The sequence below is a fragment of the Zingiber officinale genome, chromosome 2B (genome assembly GCF_018446385.1).
Source record: "Zingiber officinale cultivar Zhangliang chromosome 2B, Zo_v1.1, whole genome shotgun sequence".
Lineage (NCBI taxonomy): Eukaryota > Viridiplantae > Streptophyta > Magnoliopsida > Zingiberales > Zingiberaceae > Zingiber > Zingiber officinale.
In genome coordinates this window covers 71,834,202-71,860,259 of record NC_055989.1, presented here as the reverse complement: position 1 = coordinate 71,860,259, position 26,058 = coordinate 71,834,202, and the positions used below count along the sequence as shown (strand labels likewise).

Here is a 26,058-nt window from a genome sequence, read left to right as displayed (position 1 = left end):
TAAATAAGCCTATTGGCTTTAGTAATAACATCATAAAAAAACCTTATATTATTTCTCTCCTCTACCTATTAATTTCTATAAAAAAATCTATAAGGTTCAAAAAGAGAAAAAAATGTAAAATAAAAACTTTTAAAAAAATAATAATAATATTTGATTTTGCGATAAAAGATAATACAATAAAATATTAAATTAGATTATACATTAAAATCTTCAAACAAACAAGTTTTTATTATATTACCTAACTTGAATCAAATAACATAATATATTTTATTTCCCGTAACCTTGGTTATGTGATTACCAGATAATTACATAACTAAGGTTATATACGATGACTTGATTACCAGGATATTTTGTCTTCGGAGTAATGGTGCAATAGTTAGACCATTGTTTGTCCTTTCGGGGCGGTATGATGATTAAAACATGTAGTATTATAATATGAGGTATTGGGATCGAAACTCGACATATCTGAGCATGCCTCCCCCATGCCTTGCAACCTGCACTAATGATTAATAGTCACCCGTGATTTACCTCCTCTGTGGCATAAGGAAGACATGCTCGGACAAAATATGCTACTAGCCAACAATGGTCTAACTATTGTGGTAAAAGACAATTCACTCTAAGGGTGCGTTTGGTTCGGGGTTATTCTTGATAACCTTGGTTATCCATCCAAGGTTATCAACAAAAATCTTGTTTGGTTTAGGTATTCGATGATTCCTAAGTAATGTTTCATGCCCGACACGTCAGCAAAAGGGTCATGCAGCCCGGAATCGGAAAACCTCAGAAAACTAAGGTTTTTGTTGATTCCGGGGTTAACGAATTTTTTTTACCAAAAATACCCTCCGATAAGAAAAAATATGAAAAAAAGAGAAAAAATGTAAAAAAATATCAAAAAATGTTTTAAAAAATTTAAAAATTTATTTTTTTTAAAAAAAATAATTTAAAAAATAAAAAAATAAAAAATAAAAATTTTAAAAATAAAAAATAAAATTTTAAAAAATGTTAAAAAAATTTAAAAAATTTTAATCGTCATTTGTGATTTATCTTTAATCTAAAGATGAATTGTTGGAGGTGCGGAGTGAACGAATCATTTTTTACCACAGATAGAAGGTTCTGGATATTGGGATTAAAAAAATAGATAAAATGTTTTATAAATAATTATTTTGATAGTGAGTTTATTTATTTATTTATTTTTTTAAAATACTTTTTCATGATTTAATAATTTAGGATGCCCTTTCATTTTTGCTTTTTTCTTTTTATAGATACGAAATAAATTGGATCTGGGCGGCCACTGAGAACCGCCGCGTTCTCTACTACTCGACTGGGTGGAAATGGAATCGTCCGCGGTGGGGGCTTCCTACGGCCAGCTCCTCGAGAAGACGCGCCTCCCGGCGCCCTCCTTCCAGCGCCTCGCCGTCACCACCCTCTTCCGTAAGCTCCGATCCCCGTCTCCTCCTCTCGGACTCGACTCCGCCCCCGCTGCCCGCGATGCCCTCGCCACCTGCCTCGCCTCCCCTGCCGCCCCCGTCGCAGACCAGGCTGTCCGAGAGCTCTGCCTCCTCGTCAAGGACGGACTCCTCACGGCATCCCAAGGCCTCATTGAGCTCCACGCCGCGCTCGAAGGCTGCCCTCCTGTCTTCGTCCCGCTCTTCGTCAAGGGAATCGGCTTCCTGGTCCGTTTCGCCTCCTCTTCCGATCTCTCTTGGGGCCGCAGATTTGACCCCGTTGAGCTGCACCCTTTCGTCAAGGCAAGTGAAGCTTTCTTAACTTATACTTCTGTGGTCCGTCTTTGAGTTAGCATTTACCTGATTACCAACACAAGCATGACCGAATGACTCTCCTGTCCCCAAGGAATGGCTTGTGCAATCTTTGGGATAACAGGATTTCACATATCCACCACTTGATTAAGCCTGAGTCACTAAGCAGTATGGATGAGCTACCTGATTTCGCGGGATGACAGGACTGTGGGATCACTAATGGAGAATTAACTGTTCTGTGAGACTGTGACTGACAAGAAGTAATGCTTCAGTTTGAGAGGAGAGACACCACGGTGTGGCTGACTATGTGAAGGCACTCTTGGATGTTGAAAGGTGGTAACAGATAGGACATTAGAGTACAACAAGAGGGCAGCAATAACTGGACCAAGAAGAAAAGATGATCTGATGGTTCCAACCAGAATAGATCACCTTGCCTTCGGCTTCCACCTTCTCTTTATTCATAGAATTAGAAGTTATTCAAGAGTCCAAGTGCAGATCCAGGCCATATATGAATCCCAAGTGGTGGTCCAGATCATATTAGAAGGGAGGGGCGCTAATGTTCAAGAAAATGAGATTTAATAATAATTCTTGGAGGAAGAGAGTATCTTTTAGTGTCATGACCTCTTTAAAGGAGAGTATCTTCTAGTATCATGACCTCTCTCTTTCCAACACCAGTGTAAAATTAGGCCTGTAAGTAATTATATAATAATTTGTTTGTTTTTAACCAAAGTTGAATTTCATTATTGTTATAGAGGGCATTGATGTATATATTTCACAAACTTGTAAGACTAAGCTTATGGATATATGCTTATATTAGTTTCTATTATTTGGTTTTACACCAAATTAAACTGAAAAATTAAAAGTTGAAAACTTCTATTTGTCCATGAAAATATACTTGAAACCAAGCCTTATGGAAAAACTTTGTTATTTTACTCATTAACAGGAGAGTCACTCCTAGTTCCCTGTTGATTTATTCTTGGTAATATTTTATTTGAACTTTCTTAGTGATGTTTGATTGCTTATTGGTTGCTTCATTGCTTGAAATCGTCAGACATGTTTCTAGCTGCTTTCCCTTTTTTAATAATCTCTTTTTTGGTGGCAGGTGCTCTTATGTCGAGTAGAAGTGCACCAGGAACTCATTAACCAAGTTTTGCTATATATAGTGCAAAGCAAATCACTTGGAATGGTGACTGTCGTAGTGTTCTTGCGGCCGTTTCTCCTGTTCTCGATTCTTCATACTTCCTCTACCGCATCATCTTTTACACGTGATTTGATATCTTCAATAGTATCGATCTTGTGTTCATTTCCATCAGAATCTATTGCCATATTGAAACTTCTTGTAGGGTGCCTAAAGTACTTCCCCCACACCAATGATGAGGTAAGATTGTTCAATTTTTTTTTTTTTGATGCTTTAGCATTTCTTTTACCTATTGGATGTGCTTATAGCTTTTTTTTTATGGGTAAATGAGTATGTATACTAATCAAAAGTGACGTACATCCTTGATTGGGCATACCCAATGCATGTCCAAGCTATGAACATGTAGTCAGTTCTGATCAGGAGTTAAAAATGAATGAATGTGCAAGGTTCTATGAAATTTGAACAAAAATAATCCCTCTCAAGAAGACATCTGTTCCTAGCAGCCCATACTTTTCAATATAATTCCAGTGCCACAATCCTTGTGGGTAAATCATTTCTAAAATTAGCAATCTATTTGGTCTTTTATAACGAATTATTTTCAGGCTAGTGGTTTACTGTTTTTTTTGTTCCAGTGCTCATTCTTAATTGCCGTAGTTGTGACAAGAGAATAATATAATCTTGTTATTTTTAGTTTTCATTGTTTTCTTTTACGCTTGCTTCTCAATTTTTGTTGCTTACAATCATAAACTATCTTCTTCTACCAGGAATCCAAGTGCTTGTTGGTTTCTGCTGAATATTTGGTCGATGCACTTGTTGTGATTATGAGGCAAATGAGTTGTTCAATGGTACTCCTTCCATCCGATCTTTAACATTCTAGGAACTTTTAAGCCATTTATCATAGTATCATAAATTTAATTCAGTCAGGTTTGCCATAATCTCCACCAGTTGTTTTCCCCTGACTGTAGTCATTTGAGAAAATGCTTTCCATGTAGTTCCTCATCGATCGTTGTTGGCAAGGTGAGTGTATAAAAATCAGGATGTAGTGTTGTGTGATTCTAGGGTAATCACTTATTAGGATTCTTGCTTTTCACTGGAAGAAAGTGAAATAAACCCATTGCATTATGTTCTTGGTGGTATATAAGTGTGTTACAAATTAGAAGTACCATAAAATTCATCTAGTAACTAAACTAAATGGAGCCTTCCTGCTTGAGGATCATCCAAAGAGAAATACAATTAGGATTCATTTAATCATGATCTGGCCCAATACTGGACTGGTTTTAGTAATAGCCACGTTCTTGTTGCCCATCTATCATCATAATCCCCTTCCACCTATGCGGGACTGATCAAGGAGCTCTACCTTTTTTTTTGAATTTTTGTTATTGTAAACTATTGAAATCCAATTTTAAGGATGTGAAAAAGGACAATTTCAGTCTTTATGTAGTTGCCATATGGAACTGTTGGATTTTTTAAAGTACCGTAACAAATCACAGTATAATTTGAATTTGGAATAGTGTAAGTATGCTTTATTTCCGAAATCTTAGACAAGTTTGTTTGCTTCACAGGGATTATATAGTAGGTTTAGTCACATCTACCGGGAGCTTCATGTGCTTACAGCTTACCTAAACACAATAATTGATTCCATGAAATCACCTAAATGTATGTCTATTGTTAGATCTGCGCATCTGGATGCTGATTTCTTCTTTCTGAAGTTAGTACCTTTTTAGTCTGGAAACATATCATGCTAATTGACCATAACATCTTTGCAGATAAACTCTGATGCCACTATTTGTTGTAATAATCTGCTAGAGAATCTTTTGTCTTTGTGTATTCTCCCTGGTAAGCCTTGGGGTGGAACTGAAACTATTCTTGAACTGTCAAAGCGACTTTTGGCAGCACAAAGAGAGCTTGGTTTACCATTTCTGTCTGAGCATGCTATGGTTACTGTTTTTGTTTCCATCGTACTTTCCAAGGTGGAATTTGAACATGAGCACCTCTCTGCTTTGAAGCTTTTAACTTATCTATACAATTGGAAGAATGAAAGCGGTGCGCATCTATATCTTTTTTTCATCACTGAGATTCTCCTATAGATGATAGTCCCATTGATCAGTTCTATCTGGAAGTTTCATTTTGTCTTTTTGTTTTTTGACTACTTTAAAAGATCATGCGATCAATGTAATCGACTTCCCTAGTTCACCATATATAGAAATGTACGATAAACAAACTGTGATTGAGTTTTTTCTGACATTATGTTTTTAGCAACTTGAAATATTTTTGTGAAATCAAGCTTGGAGGTTGAATAAATGACGGTTAGGCGAGTAAACAAATTGAACATTTTAATATCTCTTTTTTAAGGGATAGCATGCTGTAAGTCGTATTGTTGATTTATTTCCCACAATAGGTAAGGCTTTCCTCTTTTGACTTTTTGATCCATGGTGTTTGCCTGAGTTATTGTTGAATTGCCTGATAACAACTGTTAATAAGATTCATTATGTATGCAGAAAATAACAACAAAAGAACCTTTTGCTACTATGGTGAAGAGCTTCTATACATTTTCCCTCTTATCAATCTTTTGTCTTCTCCTTCTCGATCTGTTAAAACTTTAGCATCTCAGTTACTTTCAAGAGCTACCAGAATAGTTTTGGACTTGGCTGTTGATCTGGGAAGTGTTCAGATTCCTCCTGCTCAAACCTCCATGGGACTGGGATCTGTTCTTCTAAGGCTTTGGCATCATCTTTGGTTCCAGGTTAGATGGTTTTCCTTGCCGTAAAAACTCTAATTATCTGTTATATCAAATTTAGTTTAATCCTTATTCCTTAGAACTACTGAGAGGAACTTAAAGCTATCAGTTCCCATTCAACGAAAGACCAATATATTTCAGTTTCTCCTCCAAGTTATTATTTTGTTTATTTTTTATTTGTTCATCAGTTGTGGTTTTTATTGCTTGCTGTGCCTGCTTTTTGAAGCATGGTTAAATGTAATAATTTGACAAAGGATATGTTTTTCTTCAACTTTCAGACTGACACCATATGATATATACAAAACGTCAAAATCAGTAGTTTGTTATGTCACCATATATTGCTAAATGGTCTTAGCAAGGAAATTTTTTTGACCTAGCTAAGTTAATTCCATGCTTATGAATTTGATGTTAGTTGAATATGATTTGATGTTGACATACCCTTTATGTAGTTATGTATACTGTTTATTGAATTTATTATCTAGAATAGTGCAACATAATCTCAGATTCAAGTATGAGTACCTATTACCAATATGACACTTTGTTTAGTTACAGTTTTTGCTTGCGGTTAAGTACTGCCGTACTGGTTTTTGGTTTGTGTTGCATTTCCAATGTTGCATTAACGGGTGTGAGGGAGGGGTTAGTCAAAGCGTGTGAGAATGAGAATCCTAAGAACTGGTAAAATTAACAGAATTTGTACGTGCACACTGGCGCCAGCTAATCCTAACTTATTTTTGCATTCTGGATTTTCATATGTGCAACTCAGTTAATGCTCATCTAGCTAGTGTAGGTTATAAGCCACACTTGACATAGCTTGAGTATGTGGTGCACACTTGATCATACAATACCCAACAAGTGTGGCATGCAATGGCAGAGGACAATGCCAATGAAGTGTCAGTCATCACTCTTCCAGGCCCCAACTTTTAAAACACCAATCTGATGCCAATCTCAATAATTCGTTGAACCAGTAAATATCATATTGTTTTTCCTGTACAGAACGAGTAAGAACTTAAAAGTTTTTATTACTGTAGTAGATGCATAGTGCCATTCTGTCCATTAGACACCAGCTACTTCAATGAATATCTACCAATAGATTAATTGATGGAATTGTTGCAAGCATGTTCAACACTGGGAAAAATAGTCTAGATCCTTGATTTTCACCACCTAGACACCTAAGTGAGGTGCTTGAGGTATGAGCTATGATTGACAGCTTAGTTTGGCCTTCAGTTGGTTCTCTTAAATGGACTACGTTGTGCATTTATTCAATTTTTTTGCTAACTCTCTCAGCAAGTATTATGTTTGTTTCTATTTTCAGGAGCAATTTTGTTCTCCGTGTTCATTTCTCATTGGAGATGGTGGCAATTTCCATTCTGGGCATAAATTGAATTGCAGGGAAAAAATGTATTGGACTTTCCAACTAAAAGAGTATCTCTCAACTGTTGCAAGTCAGAATTTTGGCTCAATCCCTCAATTGCCAGAAAGTTTCTTCAGAGGTTATTATGCCACTTTAGTTACTTCAGCATGCTTTTGAGTTTAGTTACCTTCTTGTTCTTCTCAAATCTGATTATTTGGAAAGTGTAGCACATTGATTTTTGTAACATAACATCAGTTTCTCCTTTTCTTTTTTGTAGGATCTACTTCATTACTGAGCTATATGGCTTCCATTTTGCTCTTTCATCCTAGATTTAGAGTGTCTGCTGTTGACTCTTTGGCAGCGATAAGTTCATTAGACCATAAACTGGGTATTCCTTTTCTGTTAACGGTTCTCTTCCACAGTAATATGATATGCAGAAATGATTGTAACTCTCCTGAGTTATTTGTAAGTCAGCACTTAGTTTCATGCAATTTTTTATCAGCAGAAAATTGCAGTTGTAAAGAAACACTGTGATGGAACTACTAAACTATAATTTGGCTCTTTAAACTAGAGATTTAAAATTGCATGAGATAATCAGAAGCTGAGATTGGTGCACTTTCTTTTCCACTTTTGCTGCTAATCTATTCTTGTAGTTGTTGCCACTAGTATTGTCTTCGATTCTTCCAAATATACCTGTCTCACTATTTATGCTTATCATCATTATTTTCTTATGAACTATCACTAATATTTCTGCTGCTGCATACTTTGTCATATTGACATTTGTGTTTGACGTAGCTATATAAGGTCTTCCTATTGTGGTTTGCTAAGAGATATGGCTGACAGTTACTTTTTGCATTATGTTGTCAGTAGATTCAATACATCAGTATTGTCTGGTGGTGGAAACCCACAAGCTATTTTTGTTGGTTCTGTCATCTTTTTCTTTTAACAGGACCAATTATGATCATTTTTAGTTATATGCTTCTACCTCATCAAATACAATTATCTTCTTCAATATTTGGATTATATCATACACAATGTGCTTCCATGATTGAAGATGATGTAAAATTGTTTATTTATTTCCTCCACAATGCTCTTCAAAGCCGAATCATTTCTTCAATTTAGTTAAAGGTTATCTCTTTTTCTTTTGCAGATCAGACTTTTGGAAATGCTTCCATCACTTGCCACACATTCTACTATGGTTCCACTTATTTTACAAACCTTGTTGCCAATGCTTCATGCACATTCAAAGCCGTACGTTACCATAGCTTGTTTTTATGTTCCAATATCATATAAAGACAATTTCATAATTCAGGCATGCTTTCTCCACATCTATTATAAATGGAATAATGGCAAAATAATGGCGAAGTTGAATTATATTATATTACATGATAGTAAAGAAGTCAGATCAAGTGACTTTGGAAAGAAAGCTGGAAAATAGGAAGAAAAGGAAGAGAAACAAAGGTGATAGGTGACTTTAGCAATTCGGTTAATCTAATATTTTTTTCATAAACAAGTTCCTTTCCCTTCTTATATTAGATTAGAACTCTAGTGCTAACTTTAGTGCTTCCCTGTTAGGATTCTACAGAATTGACTCTATAATTAAGCTCCTGTCTACAAATTATTTCAAAGCCCTAACTCTTTACGACTCTAAATGTGAGGGGAAACTATCCACTCCCACATTTAGGAGACATGTGATTCAGATGCAAGGTCTTTTGTTGAAATACTGCAGACGTAGCAAAAGATAAGTATCTTAAATGATAGAAGAGTCAAATAAAACCATTTATTACTATTATTATTATCTTTATCTTTAAATCTATGATATGAAAGGTTTTTGACCTGGATTACTTATGTTAAGAATGTTATTAGTAAATATCAAAGGCTTCTTGAATGGTTAACAAAGCCAAGGTGTGTTGCAACTGCAGGATATATGAATGTCCTAGGACACTTTAGCTTATGAGTTCTTTCTTTAATCCTTTTGAAAATCTGTCATGTTCATTCTTCACTCTAGTTGCTGTCAAGAATGGCAAAGTTGCAATTTGATCTAATTTGCTATCTTTGGTGTGGTCAAATTGGGAAATCTTGAATGTTGCCAAGATCTGTTTGTTTCTTGAATTTCATACATATTTATTAGCCTGAAGTATTTCAATTTGGCATCAGATATGACTGCTGTCCAAATCTTATTTCTTTGTATTCAATTCAAGTAATTCCCAACTTGCTCTCTCTTGTGAAACTTTATATGCCTAGGACTTCAGGATTTATTTTTAACTTCTAGTAAATCCTGACAGCTTGTTGATATTTTCTTGCCTTTTCACTCTCATTTTTCTCATCAGATCAATAATCTATTCTGCAGTCTTGTTAGTATGTAACCATTTTCATTACTTTTATGTACTTGTTCTTTTGTAGAGTATTATATGGGACAGGTGTTCGCCTTCTTTGTAAAATGTGGGTTGTCAACGATTTGGCCTTTGGAACTATGCAGGTAAGTTGGCTTACTTGTGTCAGTATTCTGATATCTGTTTTTATCACTTTTGTTATCTGAAGTCATCTTTGTACTCCGTTTCTGCCATCATATATGCCTTTTTTGCTTATGAAACCACAAGAAAACATCCAAATTTGCAGGACACCAAAGCCACTAAGAGGAGCCATCCTCTTTGAAGAACTAACCACTCAGGTAGAAAAATTATGCAACTCATATAGCAATGGTTTTTGGGGACAACTGAACTTGCAAAAGGTTACATGAGAATCATAGTTGTGTTGAAGCAATGTTTCAAAATGGTGTAACTTAGATTGATGACCAAATTTGGTTCTTCTAATTCAGCTTAAGTTCATTATGTAGGATGAGCTACACCAAAGTTCGAAATTTCGAACCGTGTGGGAGTTTCTGTCTTTGATTGGAATAATACCATTGTTGTATAACCATTCTGGAGTGCCTATGCATGGCGCCAGTGGTGAATTGGAGATATAGTGAGAAAGCAAATTAAGAAGAAGAAAAAAAGAACAGAAGACAACTTGATAAGTCACTAAGAACAGCTTAACTTGCTGAAAGAGAAAAATATTACAACCCTACAGTGGTTTCTTTGTACAAATATGACTTTGTAACCCAAAACTAACAATTTCTCAAGTAAATTTAAAATAATAAACTTAAACCTTAATTATGTCACAGCTATATATCTAAGAATATTAAAATATCATTCTAGGTCAGAGTTTCTAGCAAGGCTTGAATAATATAGTTTTCATAATGTGTTAAACCAACACAAGCTTCAAAAAGTTAACAAATATTAGTTGATTCATTTTGAGACATATCGTAGCATGCTAATGAGTCCTGAGTTTTGGCATGTGTGATTTTTATTAGCATGATCAACACAGATGACATAGGGATTACCTATGTCAATCAAAATGATTCATTTCAACTATTAACTATATTGCTTAACATGCTACGAGATTTCAAACCATGAGCTACACTGCAATATTACATTGCCAACAATTATACTTGTGCCAAGAGGTAGTGCATTTGTGGTGTTTATATCATTACTCATTTACTTAATAGATACTCATTTACTTAATAGAACTTCCTACTCTAGGAAGTGGTCACCAATAGCCACTAGAGATGAAAATAATCTTGGACAATACTTTGCAAGTATGTCTATAGACTTGAGTAAGAAGCATGATTTCATTTGTCTCTGTGTAATCATGAAAGTTTATCAAGAAGTTTGTTGTTTAGATTTAGGAGGAACATATCAATTGCCTGTTAATGGTGAATGGCTTTGTTGTATAAATATGTTGTCCTAGCAACTCTTCAGTTTGATCTACAAAATTTTGTAACTTCATCTGGAAGCATTTGTTTAGGTTTATGAGGGGCATATTATTGCTTGTTAATTGTGAAGGCCTTTCTTTTTTGCATGTGAATGTGGTTCATATAACTGCACTAGTTCATCATCATCTGTTATCTTCTTACGCCCATGACTGACAATTTTTATTATCTATGGTATTGATTATTGATCTCTTCACTTAGGACATTTCAATGTGTTGATGTCATTGACTTGTTCGCCTTCTATGCATTCTTGTGGTTAGGGATGTAAACGAGCCGAACCGAACCGAACAGTATTAGGCTCGAGCTCTGCTCGTTTAAGTTATATTCGGGCTCGAGCTCGGCTCAAGCTCGAATCGAGCTTTTATCACAAGGCTCGAGCTTGGCTCGTTTTAGAATTATCAAGCTCGCGAACAGTTCGAGCTCGGCTCGTTATTAGTTCGATTATCAAAGTTAACGAGCCTAACTCGTTAAGCGAGCTCGGGCTCGTTTAGAGCTCATTTTTGACTCGTTTTAGAGCTTATTTTTTGGCTCATTTTAAAGCTCATTTTAAGGCTCGTTTTAGAGCTCATTTTTTTTTGGCTCGTTTTAGAGCTCGTTTTTTGGCTCGGTTTAAGGCTCGTTTTAAGGCTCGTTTTTTTGGCTCACGAGCCTATAAACGAACATGTTCGCGAGCTCACGAGCCGAATATCCTTAAACTTGAGCTCGGCTCGATAAAACTGTCGAGCTCGAGCTCGGCTCAATAAGATAAACGAACGAACTCAAACGAGCTTTTTACCGAATCGAGCTCTGAATAGCTCGCGAATTGTTTGGTTCATTTACATCCCTACTTGTCGTCATATACATCTTGAATTTCAATTGATATCTATTAATTGTTCAATTAATTTGCTGTTGATTCTAATAGTCACTTTTATTTGATTTAGGGTCTTCTGGAACCCAAAGCATTTTCTCACTTCACTTCTCAGAGAGAAATTTGTATTAGTCTTGCTGCTTCAGTGCGTGATGTTTGTAGTCATAATCCTGACAGGGGCGTTGACTTGATCCTGTCCATCTCGGTAAACTTAAAAGAGATGTTTCTGATTTTGTCAGCTTACTGGTATTAACAGCAAGAGTACTCTTTTTTTTTGTTGACAGTCATTAATTGAGAACCCAGATTCTGTTGTGCATGCTCTTGGGTTGGAAAGCCTCGCTTATCTTTGTGATGCAGATGTAATTGGTAGTAGTCTGGAATTCTCAAGCAATTTTACTTAATGATTTTTTTTTACTGAAAGGCCATGCCATCCTATGATGGTTTTGTTGTGATTATGTGTCATTTCCATAAGTTGAAGGACCATACTAGTTTTTTTGTATGGAAATGAATGAGTTTGATCACTTTCTCCTTCCAATTGATGGTTGCTCATAGCCAACTGAGCAGTTAAATGCTCTCTTAATTATGAAACTAGTAAGATTTTGATGTTTATACACAAAACATTATGTGAAATTAAGGTTCTCAAAGTTTCTAGATGATCTTGGATTTCATCCCAGTTACATTAGTTGATTGTATATCATGTTCAACATATATTTTTTGCTATTAATGTTATGTTTGATATATTTTACCCATTGCAGAAATTTGTTTAGCTGAACTCTTGTTGCTACTAAGCATTATTTTTTTTCTCTCTTTTATTGGTGGTATTGTTCTGCCAGCTGTTTATTAAATCACGTTTACAGAAATTTCTCCTTTCCAGATTTTTACACAGCTTGGGATGTTGTTTCAGACCAATTGCTTGACTATTCCAGGTCCCCTATTGTTGCTCATAGGTAAGAATAGCAAGATTTGTTAAAGTATATCTTTTATGTTAAACATAACATTCCTCTAACACTCTTAACAGGTAATCATAAAGTAACCAGGATCTTCTAGATAAGTTAACTTGGCATCCACTCTTGAAAGTAATGTCAAGAAGAAAATTAAAGCACAAGACAGAATAGGAATGCATCAAAGGATCCTATCTTAAAATATTGACTTATTAGTCGACATATTCTTGCTTTATCATACATTGTTGGTCACAGAGATAATTATTTGCACAAATAACAATTAGTCATTAAGTGTGAACTTAAACACAATTAACTCAGGGGGCGTTTGGTTTAGGGGAATAGGAGTGGGGAATGAGAATGAGAATCATTGATTGTCATTGTTAATGTTTGGATTATAGGAATAGGAATAAAAATAAGGGAATGAATCCTTGAAATTGGGTAATAACTCATTCCCATGTACCTCCCCTTCAATGAGCCATTACCCTATTTTCATCAATCAAAATATTCTCTTATTCCAAAAATACCCTTGACCTAAAACTAAAATTTTCTCCCTTAATATCAAATATCAAAATTTATTTATTTATTTATTTTTTCTTCATATCACTTCTCTCTCCTTGTTCTCTCTCATCATATTTTCTCTCTCATCATTTTATCACACACTTTCTCTCTCCTATCACACTCTCTTTCCTCTTTTTTCTCATTACACTTTCTCTCTCATCATACTTTCTCTCTCCTCAATCTCTTCCATCACACTCTCTTCTTTCTTTTTTTCATCATACTTTCTCTCTTCTCAATCTCTCCCATCACACTTTTTTTTTTTTTTTTTTTTTCTCATCACACTTTCGTTCTCATCACACTTTCTCTGTCCTCAATCTCTCTTGTCACACTCCCTCCTTTTTTTTCCTCAACACACTTTCTCTCTTATCATACTTTCTCTCTCATCATCTCTCCCATCATCTCTCCCATCACACTCACTGTTCTCTTTTTTTCTCATCACACTTTCTCTTTCATCATACTTTCTCTCTCCTCAATCTTTCTCATCACACACTCTCTCTTCCCTCATTTTTTCTCATTACATTTTCCATCTCTTCATCCTCTCCCATTATAATTTCTCTCACATCATATTTTATCTCTCATCATGCTCTCTTCTATCACACTCTCTTTTCTCATTTTCTCTCATCACACTTTCTCTCTCTTCATTCTTTCTCATCACATTTTCTCTCTCATCATACTTTCTCTTTCATCATTCTCTTCATCATATTTTTCTCTCACATTCATCTTTCTCTCGCATCTAATTTTTTTCTCTTATTTTACTTTAAGGGTAAAAAAGGAAATATTAATTTATTCCGATAGAAAGTATGCAACTAACCAAACATTGCTTTTAAGAGTGATATTCATGCTCATACCCATTCCCATTCCACAATACAATGATTCCTATTCCAATTCCCATTCTCATGCTCATACCAAACGCCCCCTCAGATTAATGATACTGCCAGGCTGCCAGCATCTTTGCATTGCCACTTTTGCCCCACATGAAATTGGATCATTGTGATCTAGCCACTTTGATATGCTGCAGTTGGAGAGTTGCAACTTCAGTAAAGAGGAGGAAACTGGGTTGATTACTACAGGAGGTGAGGAGAAAACATGTGCGAGGAAGCAAAGATAACATCTACTACAGATGGAATAGGAAGAATGAATGTGGGGGAGCAATAAAGGTTGTTGGTGCTAGTAGAAGAGGAGACGCACAGTAGTAGTAATTACAGCTGGTGTCAATCAAAGCTTAGGAGGGATGCGGAGGAAGGGTTGCGGGAGCAAATGACTCTAATGAGTGGGAAAGAGGGGAAAAGATGACACCTTAAGATGCCTCATTCCATTAGATCAGCCACTTAACCATGTTTGTTTCACTGAAGCTTGGTTCAGCCATAGCTTAACCAATTCAATCCTGAATGATCCCAACTGGAATCTAACACAATCCTAACCCACTCAACCTAACCTAACAAATTACCAAATCGAACTCATTCATCCCCTAAGTCAACTCAATTATGCTAAACATCTGCCCTAACTGCACCTCAGTTTGGGCCAAATAAACAAATAAACACGAGTGAAATAAAAAGTAAAGTTATAAGATATATATTTTTCAATTTTTATGCATAATGCATTCATTCTCTCATATCTAATTGCCATTAATAGAAAAATTATCATTCAGATCTCTTCTTTTCAAGATGCTACTACTGTAGCTTATTGGCTTATAGTGTGCTTCTGTTTTCTAATCTGTTTTTTTTTTAGCTTATGCATCTTGTTAAGGTGGGGAGCAATGGATGCTGAAGTTTATTCTAAAGCTTCAAAAAGTATTATCAATATCTTGTGGGAAATTGGAACATCTAGGAGAGAGAACTATGAATCTCCATGGGTTAAAGCACAGGAAGCTGCATTTGAGTCATTGTCTCATTATGAGGTGAAGTATTCACTATTATGTCATCATATTGCTAACATTTTTGTTAGCTTTATTGTTGCTTGGGCCTCATACTTTTTCTCTTTTCTTTGAATACAATAATTTTCTAGGTTAGAAATGTTCAGGAAGCTATTCCAGAATTCAAGAGGAAAAATTTAGAGCTACTTGTTTCTGAAAATAATGTGAAATTACTCAATGGCATGGAGAAGCTTGAAGTCAAGATTTTAGAATTTGAACACATGTTAGCAATCAAATCATATGTTCATGTCATTTCTCAATTTTGTTATTTTCTTCTCTTGCTTGGCAAATTATGGATGTGTACTTTGCTTATTGAATCAGAAACCGGCGTAGAGCACTTAAACAAAAAAGAGTTGCAGTGCATAAAGTTGAAAAATTACTAGATGTTTTTCCTCAAGCAATTTTTTTACAAGGTACAATTTTTTTTAAGTAGCAGTCTCATGAAAGCTACTACTTATGCATTATGAGTTTGCTTAAACAACTCATTTACTTGTTAAATCATAAAATCTTCATATTATTATTCAAGCTTAGTTTTATCTTCTTTTAGATGCTTCTTCTTTGAATTGACGATAGTTATCTGGATTGAACATATGTATAAGAAGAATACTAAGGGGGCGTTTGGTTTGTGTTTTCCACGCTGTTTTCGGTTTTCATTTTCTGAGAAAATGGAAAACGCGTTTGGTTTGCATTTTCCACGTTCATTTTTAAGAAAATGAGAGAGCGTTTTCTAAAAAAACGAAAAACACGGAAAAGTCATTTTCTAAAAAATGAAAAACGCGCGTTTTTCAGAAAATGAAAATGAAAATGGGGCAAACCAAACACACCCTAATATATGAGTGAAAAATAAACTTCGTATAATTGCTTAACTAGAACAATACACAGATATTTAAGTCGGCTTAAAGTTCCATTTGATTGCTATTAATCTTCATATCTATTGTTTGAACTTAGTTTTATGTTCTTTTAGTTGCTTTTCCTTTGATGTAATTATAATCATCTGGATTGAGTATATATAGGAACAATACCAATATGCGAAGTGAAAAATAAAGTGCAGCTAATTGCTTGATGAGAATAGTATACAGATAGTTAAGTATTGCCTGAAAGCACCATTGATTTCTATTTGTACTTCTTTCCTAATTTGGTTAGGTAGCTTTGCTATTTTCTGGTCATCTGACGTGAAATTTAGGTTATTTTGAACTCTATATAATGGTTCCTCTGATGTAGTTGTCCCCAGTCAACCTGATTAGGTGCATGTCTATTGTTCATTGTTTAATGATTTGACCTGGTCCAGAATATGCTTATCTTCTTTGTTATGTATGATTTTAGTAGTGGAGTTGAATGTATCTAAATCTTTAAATTCCTTGTTTCTAAAGCTAAACATTTTTTGTTGGGGAAACCACTTTATCACTATTCGTTCAGGCATCATGTGTAATTGATTAAAGTGGTTTAATTTATATTTTAATCTATTTATCTATATATCATTTTAATTGAATCACCATCTGATCAGTTGGTCCATTGGTCTGATTGTTTAGGGTTTAGGGTTCACAGGTCTGAAATCCTATTTCTGTCTCAAACAACTGGGTTTCCTTAAATCCATATTATGCTCTGTCTTCATCTGCAAAGTAAACAGACATAGTTTGTTGGGAATCATTCTCTGATAGTGATTGTGGGAACATTGATTTTGCCTTTAGAAAAAGCTTAAATAGTTCAGCATCAAGGATTTATGAACCTTGTGAATGCTTGTCTATGTATTGAAGTTTGGATGAATCCTTGTAAATCCTTTATGTCCATGGTTAACCTTTTATTTTATTCCAGGAAAGCTGGAAGCTGCTGAATTACCTGGTGCAGCTCTATCAACCCTTGTTTTTACTCCCAAGGAATTGAATTCCCAAGCAACAACTAAGGCAAGATATTAGCACTTCAGCTTAGTCCTTATGCTTTTGTTCCACTCCTGTCAATTCCATTGGTGTGCTACGACTATAGGATTTGCGGAAAGTACATGTTGCATATGAGAGAGCACTGGTGGAAATTGCTGAGTCTCTTCATGTATCAAGAAACATTTTCATCGCACTTCTTGCTCTTCAATCATGGAAGCCTTTCATGCATAACTGGCTGGAAGCAATGGTTACTCTTCATGATGCTAAATCATCTTCTCCATTCTACAATAGTTCAAAAATTGCCAATGATATCTTGAAGGTTTGTCTAGTAAATGCTTTTGTTAAACTAGTGTTTATTTGTTTTATTTCATTATCTGTATTTAGTTGGTATTCCTCTCTGCAATATATATCTGCTGCATATTCTTGTTAAGACATTTATTTTTTCTGATGGATCTTAGCTCTCTACTTTATTCATATTAGAAACCAGAAATTAGATTCAAGTCACTAAGCTTGCATCAAAGAACCAGAGGATTCTGCACTCGAAACTGATGCAAAATCTAGAAAAGATCAAAATCCACTAGAATCTCTATCTTCAATTGTGTACCTAATAGTTAATTAATGTTATATTTGAGAAGACTGGAGGCATGTACCTTCTTGTTTAGCTTATCTGTTGGGCTTGTATTGCTTAAATGTTTAGTCTTCTGGAGTTAAATGTATATTTTTATTGCCCAAGAATCTAAGTTATAACTTTAGCATTCATAAGCTTCGTGGTAAAGTTAAGTTGGATGCACAAATTTTTTTTGAAGGTTTTGGAAATATTGGATCCTATTATTCAACAAAAAAGTGTATAGAGATGTTTATTCATAGAATAGAAATTTTGTAATTAAAAATGAAGAGGATTTTCTGGAACCTTATGCCATTGATGTCTATCTGTTAATCTGGAAGGGGAATTTTTAAGGTTAGAGTATGCAAAACTATGTTTCATGGGTTAATGTTCGATAGTAAAGAACTTTATACATGCAAAAGGTTAATGCAGTAGAAACTACAAAAGGTCAATGCAGTAGAAACTAGAACGTGAGATGGATATGCAGACTCTCCAGGAGCGATAACATATTACTTTTTAGCAATCAGGCATAGCTCCAATAGTTGCTAAAAAGGTGAAAATATGTTAAATTGTAAAAGAAGTATTCGAAGACAATTGATATTCTTAGACAAGTTGATTTAATTAGAAGTTTGAAAGTTTGGGGAGCAAATAAAAACCAAAGAAATTTCTAATTAACATAATCAAAAGAGATCTATAAATCATTTGGGAACAACTATTACACGGCTTTATATAATACACAATGGTATGATAGATCCATGTAGCCAACCCAAATTGGTGCATCTCATGGTTTGTTTTTATTGTCCTGTATTTTCATTGCTGACATGGTGATCAGATTGAGCCTCAGTTTTAAAGTTTCGACTGTCAAAGGATAGCTACTTAAATCTTTTCTTTTAGCCCTATTGAGAGTATTGTCACTAGTCAAATCATAGGAACTCTTGCCTTGGAGGTTCTCTTTGAAGATCAAGGAGAAACTTATATGTTGAATTAGAGTTTAGGAAATGTAGGTGAGACAAATTAAGATTTCAAGGTCCATACAAAAAGATAAAAGAGCAACAAAGGAGCACTGCCCTCTAGGTATGAAGCGATGAGAGAGAAAAGAAGCAAGGAAGAGCCTCTCACATTTGTCTATTAGTTTTTCTCCTCTTTCCTTTTCTGACACCCTCTTGTTTATTTCTTCCTCCCCGCTCTATCTCAATCATTTCCCCTTTCTGTTTGATTATTTATGGAAGTATCAGTCCATTTACTATGCTTTCTTGCTCATTAGATGTAAATAGATAGATTGAGATGTTAGATTCGCCTCACATCAAAATGCTTGGCTTGGTTCTGCTTCCTGTTGTCTTTTGGTTCAAGTTCATACTATTATGTGTTTATTTTACTGATGTCATATTTTATTCCTTCAATATAGACATTGTGCAAAGTTGGGGCAGAGGGTATTCCTCGGATTTCTTCAAACATTGCCTTTGCTATTGCTGCCCTATGCATGGTAAGAAAATGTAACTTGCTTTGTGATCAACTATTATAAAATGTTGCTTCTCTATGCATGTAAGAAAATGTTACTTGCTTTGTGATCAACTATTAAAAAATGTTGACTTTCTATGCATGGTAAGAAAATGAAACTTGCTTTGTGATCAATTGCTGAAAAATGTCGCTTCTTTATGTATCTGAAAAAATGGAAACTTTTTTTTATCGTCAACTATTTAAAAATGAACTCTTCCTTCTGATCAACAAGTTTTTTTTCGTTCTTTTTTTGAGTACAAAATACAAGTTGCTGTAACATTTCCACTTTTTGTTTCCATTAGTTACAAGAAGCATTTCTGATAATATCTTTAGTTAAATATTTAAACTAATAGTAGAGGTTTTCAAGCTTTGTGCATCTGGTAACTATTGTTCCATTGATTTTGAGGGAAGTTGACTGTAGAAGGACCATTCCTTCTTTCTGTAACCTCTCACTGATGTGAGTTTTGGATGTTATTTGAACAAAATAATATTCCTTGTCATTTATAGCACACTAAGCTACTGGGTGTCATAAATTGAACTTTTATGTAAGGCTAACTTGTAGTTGCTCCTCTTGTTACTATCTAGTTATTAAGTTATATTTTTGAATCAGGTCTTACATTCATCAGCTCATATGGTGGTGTCTTCTGCATCAGAATTTCTTTTGAGGTGGCTGTTTGAATATGAGCATGAACAACGACAGTGGTCTGCTGCAATTTCTCTGGGTCTGATATTTACTCGCTTTGATGCAACTGATAGGAAACAAAGGTTTGAAGTGGCAAATGGACTTCTCAAGGTAGAAAACTTTTCCAATGCTAGTTGTCAATGTAATGTGTTAATGGCAGTGGGAACCTAACCTTAGGAGAAATTCAACGTTAGAATCACAGTGCTGTTTTTGTCTCGGAAATGGGTTTGGAATGGATGAGTTCAGTCATAATCAACTGAAATTTATTAAAATTTGGCCCATTATCATAGAAATGATCAAGCGTTGACCTACTGTTCTGTTCGGTCGACAGGGGTTTGCACAGTGGCCAAATCTGAACCTGTCTGCACAGGAGATAGTTGTAGTGGTACCTGCTGTTCCAAGGGTCAAGTCAGAGAGCTTGGTTAGTCGTATCAGAGCAGTCAGTCACTGGAAAGAGTCACTAAGGAGTCTGAGATGAACCTTGGTTAGGCTACCACAGGAGTTATTTTGAGGAGAGCAGTGGTGGAAGCTGTTGGAGGCAGAGTTGAGCAGAGTCCTCTTAGCTATCTCCTTTGGAAGCAGACGCTGTCAGCGTTTGACATTGGAAGTTGATATGTCTAAGGTTGGGAGGCAGAGATGCTGTCATAATTGCCTACTTGGAGAGAAGACACAAATGACACGTGAGGGAGGAGCGAGAAGAAAAGGGGATGTGCTAGGGTTGGGGTTGGCATTGGGTTTAATGATAAACTTTATTTATATATAATTTATAACTGAAGAGATATTGATTATTAATATATAACTATTAAGTAATACTGGGTATACATTTATTAGGTTTCTACAATATTAATTTTAAGTAGTAATTATTAAGTTATATGGTATATTAATCTAGTTAATATTTGATAATGGATATATTAATAACAATGATAACAACATCTTAACCATAACTTCTTAAAACTAATTATGAATATAGTATATGCTAGCACAGGTTAGACCATGCCGAACTGTTAACAGTGCTGTGTGTTGAGACAGAACAATACTCAACTGTTTCATTTCGGCAAGCACTAAAACATTGCATGAACTGTTACTTGAAACCTTGGAAATGATAACAACAGTAGTAATTTAGTAACAAAAAGAGTAATTATCATCATAAATGATCAGTATAGAAAAATGTTAGCAGAAGTAGCTGATAGGAAGAAATAGAGGAAAGAAATATAGTTTCCCTTGTTGCATATATCTTGTTACTATAACATGTGTTAGCCATGCAGTAATGGAATGAATTTTCCATTTTAAAAAAAATCATTGTTCATAGCTCTAGTTGCTTTTTGCAATACTTTAAGCAAATGATTTTAATGTTTTACTTATCTGCATACATATTTAAGTTTTCTACTTATTTTGTAAGTGCTCATGAATCAATTGTTTCATACTCCTTATTCATGTTAATAGGTTCTTTGTAACAGCAAAAGCTATCTTGTTAAAGGAGCCTGTGGATTGGGACTGGGTTTTGCTTGTCAAAATCTTTTGAATAGGAACACAATTGAGGACAATGCTGATTTGAACAGTGAAACACAACCTTCTGGATATACCGAAGCCTCTTTAGCTCAGAGTGTCTTTAGTACCTTATCTCTGAGAATAAGTGAGTTATGTCCTTCTGCAATGGATTCTTTGAAGAATCTTAATGGTAACTTACATCATTTAATGAGTTCAAATTCACTTCCTGGAGCTTACTGTAACATCGAAGAGGATGCTTGGAGCATTGTAGGGCTAGTTCTTGGCTTGGGATATTCTGTTGTTGCACTCTATCACTTCGGTCTCTGTGATGCTGTGCTTAACATTAAGGATTTACTGTTTTCATGGATTTCATATGATTTCTCTGGACATAGTTTATCAGTTTCCGATGAGTCAGATATACCCCTATGTATGGGATCATGTATTGCCCTTCCATTTGTTGCAGCTTTTTGCCAAAGACATGAATTAGCAAAGATTGACTTTGATCTTCTATATGGCCGTTATTGTTTGTTGATTTCTCAACTTTTGAATCTTAAAAAGTCTGGAGCTGTTTATCAAAATTTTCTGATGGCATCTTGTATTGGTGCTGGTTCATTTCTTTCCTGCATACTGGACATAGGGGTACACACAGTGAAAATTGATGATGTAAAGCATCTAATGGAAATTCTAAGAAGCACCTATAATCTTTCATATCCTCCTGCCTGCTTTGGCGGGATGCTTGGAGTTGTCAATGCACTTGGTGCAGGTGCTGGTGATGTTCTTCACATGTATCCTCTGGCAACCATATCACAGCTGAATTATGATCAGGTTGTTTAATTTTTCTAGCTCATTTGTTCTAAGAGAATTTCATATATCTTAGTTGATCATATCCTTCTCTCAGGAATCAATGTTTGTCAGTGGTCCTGTTCTTTCAAGTCCTGCTTGTGAAATACTGGCAACATCAATGGTGCAAGAAATTTTTCTGATTGCCAAGGACTCAAGTGATTTGCAAATTAAAAAATATGCTGCTTGGGCACTTTCGCTTCTTAGATGCAGGTTGCGGTCAAGTGAGCTTCCTAATCTCAGTTGTTCACAAAATATTTCTACAAGTTCAAACTCACAAACTTTCGAGGAGGAAAGTTTAGTTTGGAGACTCTGTATGTGGCTAAGGGATATCAACAAAATTAAGGTTATGCCATTAATTCTATTTATTTTCTGTTTTCAGTCTCTGTAGTAAATCCTTTGGTGGAGACACTGAGCTTTTTGATAGTCCATATGCAAATTTTTTCTATTACATGGTCATGTTGGTTATAATAGTTTCTACTTCTCCATATTGTTGGGATTTGTATCTTTTGGTTCGATAGTCCACATATACAATTTTTTTCTATTACATGGACTTTGTTGATTACCATAGTTGTTCGTACTTTTCGATATTGTTGGGTTTGTACCTTTTGGTTGTGACACTAAGTTTTTTTGATAGTAGTTCACATATACAATTTTTTCTATTACACAGACATGCCGATTACCATAGTTGTTTGTATTTAATATTGTTAGGTTTTATTGGTTATACAGTAAAATGATCATGTATACCTATGAAATAGTTGTTTGAAGTTAAGCTCTGGCATCTCTATCCAACTGTGAATGAGAATACGCCTCAAACTCCCCACTCTGTGTATGCCATAAAATACTCTTTAGGGTTCCTGGTATGCCGATGACAAGAAAGATAGGTACACACCTGCCTAGGAGGACTTGGGAGGTACAAAAAGAAATCCAATCCACCGCTCATATATATTAGGAGCATAGCCTAATTCACTTAACCTAATTCCATTCCCTCAGACAGATTTTCAACATCTCTTCCATTTCCTTCATGCTATAGTAGCTGTCCGGGGTCAATTAGAAGAACAGGTTTTGTGGATGAATTTTTTATTTTTCCAATTATTTTTATGATATCTTAAGATGGGTTGATAAGATCCACTGTACTTCATGTGTAATTATTTATTTTTCTAAACTTTTTTGCTCATAGAAGCAATCTGAAATCTGATTCTTTTATATCTTCAGGAAGAAGGTGAAGTTGTTGATGCAAATACAATTGCAAGTGTTTTAAGATGTCTTTGCAAAGCTCCTAGATTGCCTGCTTTGGATTGGGGAGTTTTCATTAGACGATGCATGCAGTATGATTTGAACATGACTTCAGAAATGCAAATGCCACATGCTATTCAATGTCTTCGGATAGAATGCTTAAATCTATCCTTAGCTCACGCAAGCCATGTTGGCCCTTTCCTGCATCTTGTGGACGAGCTCTCTGACTCTTCTAGATTCGGGAGACTTGAACTAAATTTGCAAACTTTTCTATTAGAACATGTCTCAAATATATGTAAAATATTCTCAAGTCAGAGGCTTGAGAAACTGTTCAGTGATTTGGCCGAGTATTTTAGTTCATCTTCTTCATCATACTTGACTTGCAAACCAGAAGAGAAAAAATTATTAAGAGTTTCGTTTTGGAATGGTCTGCATCAATGTCTTGTTGAGGCCCCTAAAGAATTCATAATCCAAGCAAATGCTGAAAAGTGCATGGTCTGTTTGTTTCACTTGTTGCCTACATTGATCTATGATGGCCTTTCGAAAGAATATACCGAGTCCAAAGGGGAATGGTCAGTTGCTACAAGTTGCTTTTCTGAAGCTCCTAAAGAGTGGCTTGTGGATATGCTACAGGTATTTGTGCTATTCTCAATGTTCTCAATTATGTCGTTTTGTAGGTGTTTACTGAACATAATTTGTTAGATCCTTCCAGCCCAATTCAAGATTATTATTGGGTTCATACAAGGAGCTTGATTTCTTTATTGTTTGACATATATCAGGCTGGGTAAAATCAAGCGTAGACTAGAACAAGTGCATTCATACTAGTCCCCTTCATAAGAACCAATTCTCTTACATATTTACTGACAACGGACACTGAAATACTTGAACCATTCAAAACGTGTTATTCCTTTAATCCATCAGTGACATTTCAAGTATTGATATGGTTCATGTGTGTTAGAAAATTTCTAACCTTAAATTCAATGGTGTATCCTCCTAGTCAGGTTGTTATACTCTTGGCAGCTGTTGCATGAGGTCTTGGGATTAATCCATTCCTATCTCCTAAAATGATACGTCTGGTCCTTAATGACCTATACAAATTGGATTAACCAAAAGTAGGGTATGTCTGCAAGCATTAAATTCATGTTTCCCGTGCATTACAAGATCATGTGGGCTGAAACTGCTCTTATTTTAGATTTGCCTCCTGTCACTTCATTGTCCTGAACGGATCCTGTTGGTTGATGGCCTATATTTCAGGTTCCAGTTCTTCATCAGTTGCATGGTGAACACAACTCATTTATTGCAAAGATAATCTCCACAAAAGCTAAGCTTATTGGAAGATGTTTTCCTGTTTCCGAACTGTCTGAGTTAAAATTTCAGATTTTGAATGGAAAAACTGAAGGTGAGTTTTGACTAATTCCATGCTATTGTATAGTTCTGAATGTGGATTAACATCATCATCACATTAGTATTTGCCTTAAGTATTGAAGTGCTATACAATAATACTTTGATGTCAGTTTGACTTGAACACCTGACATTGAAATAGTTCAACATTCAGGTGCATGGTGGAACATGCTTGTGGAAGTTGCTAAAGCTCTATCAGTCGCAGAGGGTAGGGTCAAAAGACAGTGGCTTCTTGATGCTTTCGAGATTTGCTGTGTGTCCGAATATCCCTCAACGGTGAGTGTTTATTAAATGAGTTTTCCAATGAAATACAGGTACTGCGTTTTGTGGGTCTGATATGGAGCATTTGCTTAGGCATATATCCTAATAAACTGATAAAAGATTCACTTTTCCTCCCTACAGGCACTGCGTTTTGTGGGTCTGATATCGAGCATTTGCTGCGCGTATATGCCTCTTCTGATAATTGATCCAACAGCCGTCCTAAGTGACTTGCCTGTCACTTTGCCTTCTCTCCTCTCCGACAGCTCCTGGAGCTCCATCACAGCTCCAGTCGCCGATAAGCTCTGGATTTCTACTGAGCGCATCTGCGTCTGGGCAGGACACATAGGTGATTCCGGTGGTGTGCTGGCCCAGAAGAACCACATTGATGCTAGCGAAATCAATTCATCAGTCTTACTTTCACGCATTACGTTCGAAACCTGCCTTGCACTAAAGGAGTTCTTACCCTTCGAAAAGCAATTGAAGCTTGTGAACCTCGAGGTGGTCGAACTCCAAGATGGGGATCATCAATGCAAGTGAATTTTGTTTGCCAGTCTCATCATCTTAAAGTTCTTACCCTCGGAAAAGTGAAACTTGCTAACCTTGAGCTCGATTGATTCTGAGACGGTAACATTCTTCTTAAGTTACATTTGATAGTTCATTGCTTTTTAGTATTAGTGTTTTGTTCCAGTTATACCTTTTCTATTGTATATTTTATTTCAATCACAGATATTCACCCAATTGTAAATCCAAAAGATACTTAAACACACGATTCCAACAAGTTAATTTGTCATAGAAAATAATAGAAATGAGCTCACAAAATCACTGGATACATAGGGGGAACTTTGAGCAGTAATCTGCAGATCTGATGGTGATCATGGGAGCAGGAAATCGCAGTGCTGCTGGGAGTGAGGTTGTCGCTCTCGAATGACCATCTCTCCTCATTCGAAGAGGCCGCAAGCTCAAAGAATGTTCGTGTGAACCACCCGTTAGAAGACCCACTATGAGGACCAACCGTGGAGAGAACAAATGACTCTCTCCTCTCCCCTCTCGGGAGAGCTGTCTGTATTCGTTAAGAGACTGAACAGAAGGCATTCTGTTGTCGGAGATCTGTTGAGATGGTTGATAG

The 26,058-nt window shown here is 35.6% G+C and overlaps 1 protein-coding gene across 5 annotated transcripts; it reads left to right on the top strand.

The window, feature by feature from the left end:
- Positions 1-1,272: 1,272 nt before the first annotated feature.
- On the top strand, positions 1,273-25,710 carry LOC122045858 (protein RST1-like). 5 transcript variants are annotated; one of them, XM_042606247.1, is made up of 25 exons: positions 1,273-1,745; positions 2,857-3,132; positions 3,657-3,737; positions 4,659-4,935; positions 5,391-5,635; positions 6,942-7,119; positions 7,258-7,445; positions 8,131-8,231; positions 9,384-9,459; positions 11,712-11,843; positions 11,923-12,004; positions 12,513-12,585; positions 14,866-15,034; positions 15,142-15,272; positions 15,371-15,462; positions 16,862-16,950; positions 17,030-17,242; positions 18,933-19,010; positions 19,635-19,817; positions 21,150-22,019; positions 22,093-22,380; positions 23,250-23,903; positions 24,525-24,669; positions 24,826-24,947; positions 25,074-25,710. In XM_042606247.1, exons 1-25 carry the CDS (start codon positions 1,329-1,331, stop codon positions 25,467-25,469), a joined length of 5,556 nt encoding a protein of 1,851 aa, XP_042462181.1. In that variant the 5' UTR covers positions 1,273-1,328; the 3' UTR covers positions 25,470-25,710. The 5 variants fall into 5 exon arrangements, 1 of the variants encoding a protein (XP_042462181.1); XR_006130136.1 differs by lacking the exons at positions 24,826-24,947; positions 25,074-25,710 and adding an exon at positions 24,272-24,387 and having other exon boundaries at positions 24,525-24,648; XR_006130137.1 differs by lacking the exons at positions 24,826-24,947; positions 25,074-25,710 and adding an exon at positions 24,272-24,387 and having other exon boundaries at positions 24,463-24,648.
- The last annotated feature ends 348 nt before the right edge of the window (positions 25,711-26,058 follow it).

Excerpts from the sequence above, each read along its gene's own strand:
- LOC122045858 (XM_042606247.1), top strand. The coding sequence starts at position 1,329 with ATGGAATCGTCCGCGGTGGGGGCTTCCTACGGCCAGCTCCTCGAGAAG. Across the intron at positions 3,738-4,658 it reads GGCAAATGAGTTGTTCAATG|ATAAACTCTGATGCCACTAT; the intron begins GTACTCCTTCCA and ends ACATCTTTGCAG. Across the intron at positions 8,232-9,383 it reads CTTCATGCACATTCAAAGCC|AGTATTATATGGGACAGGTG; the intron begins GTACGTTACCAT and ends GTTCTTTTGTAG.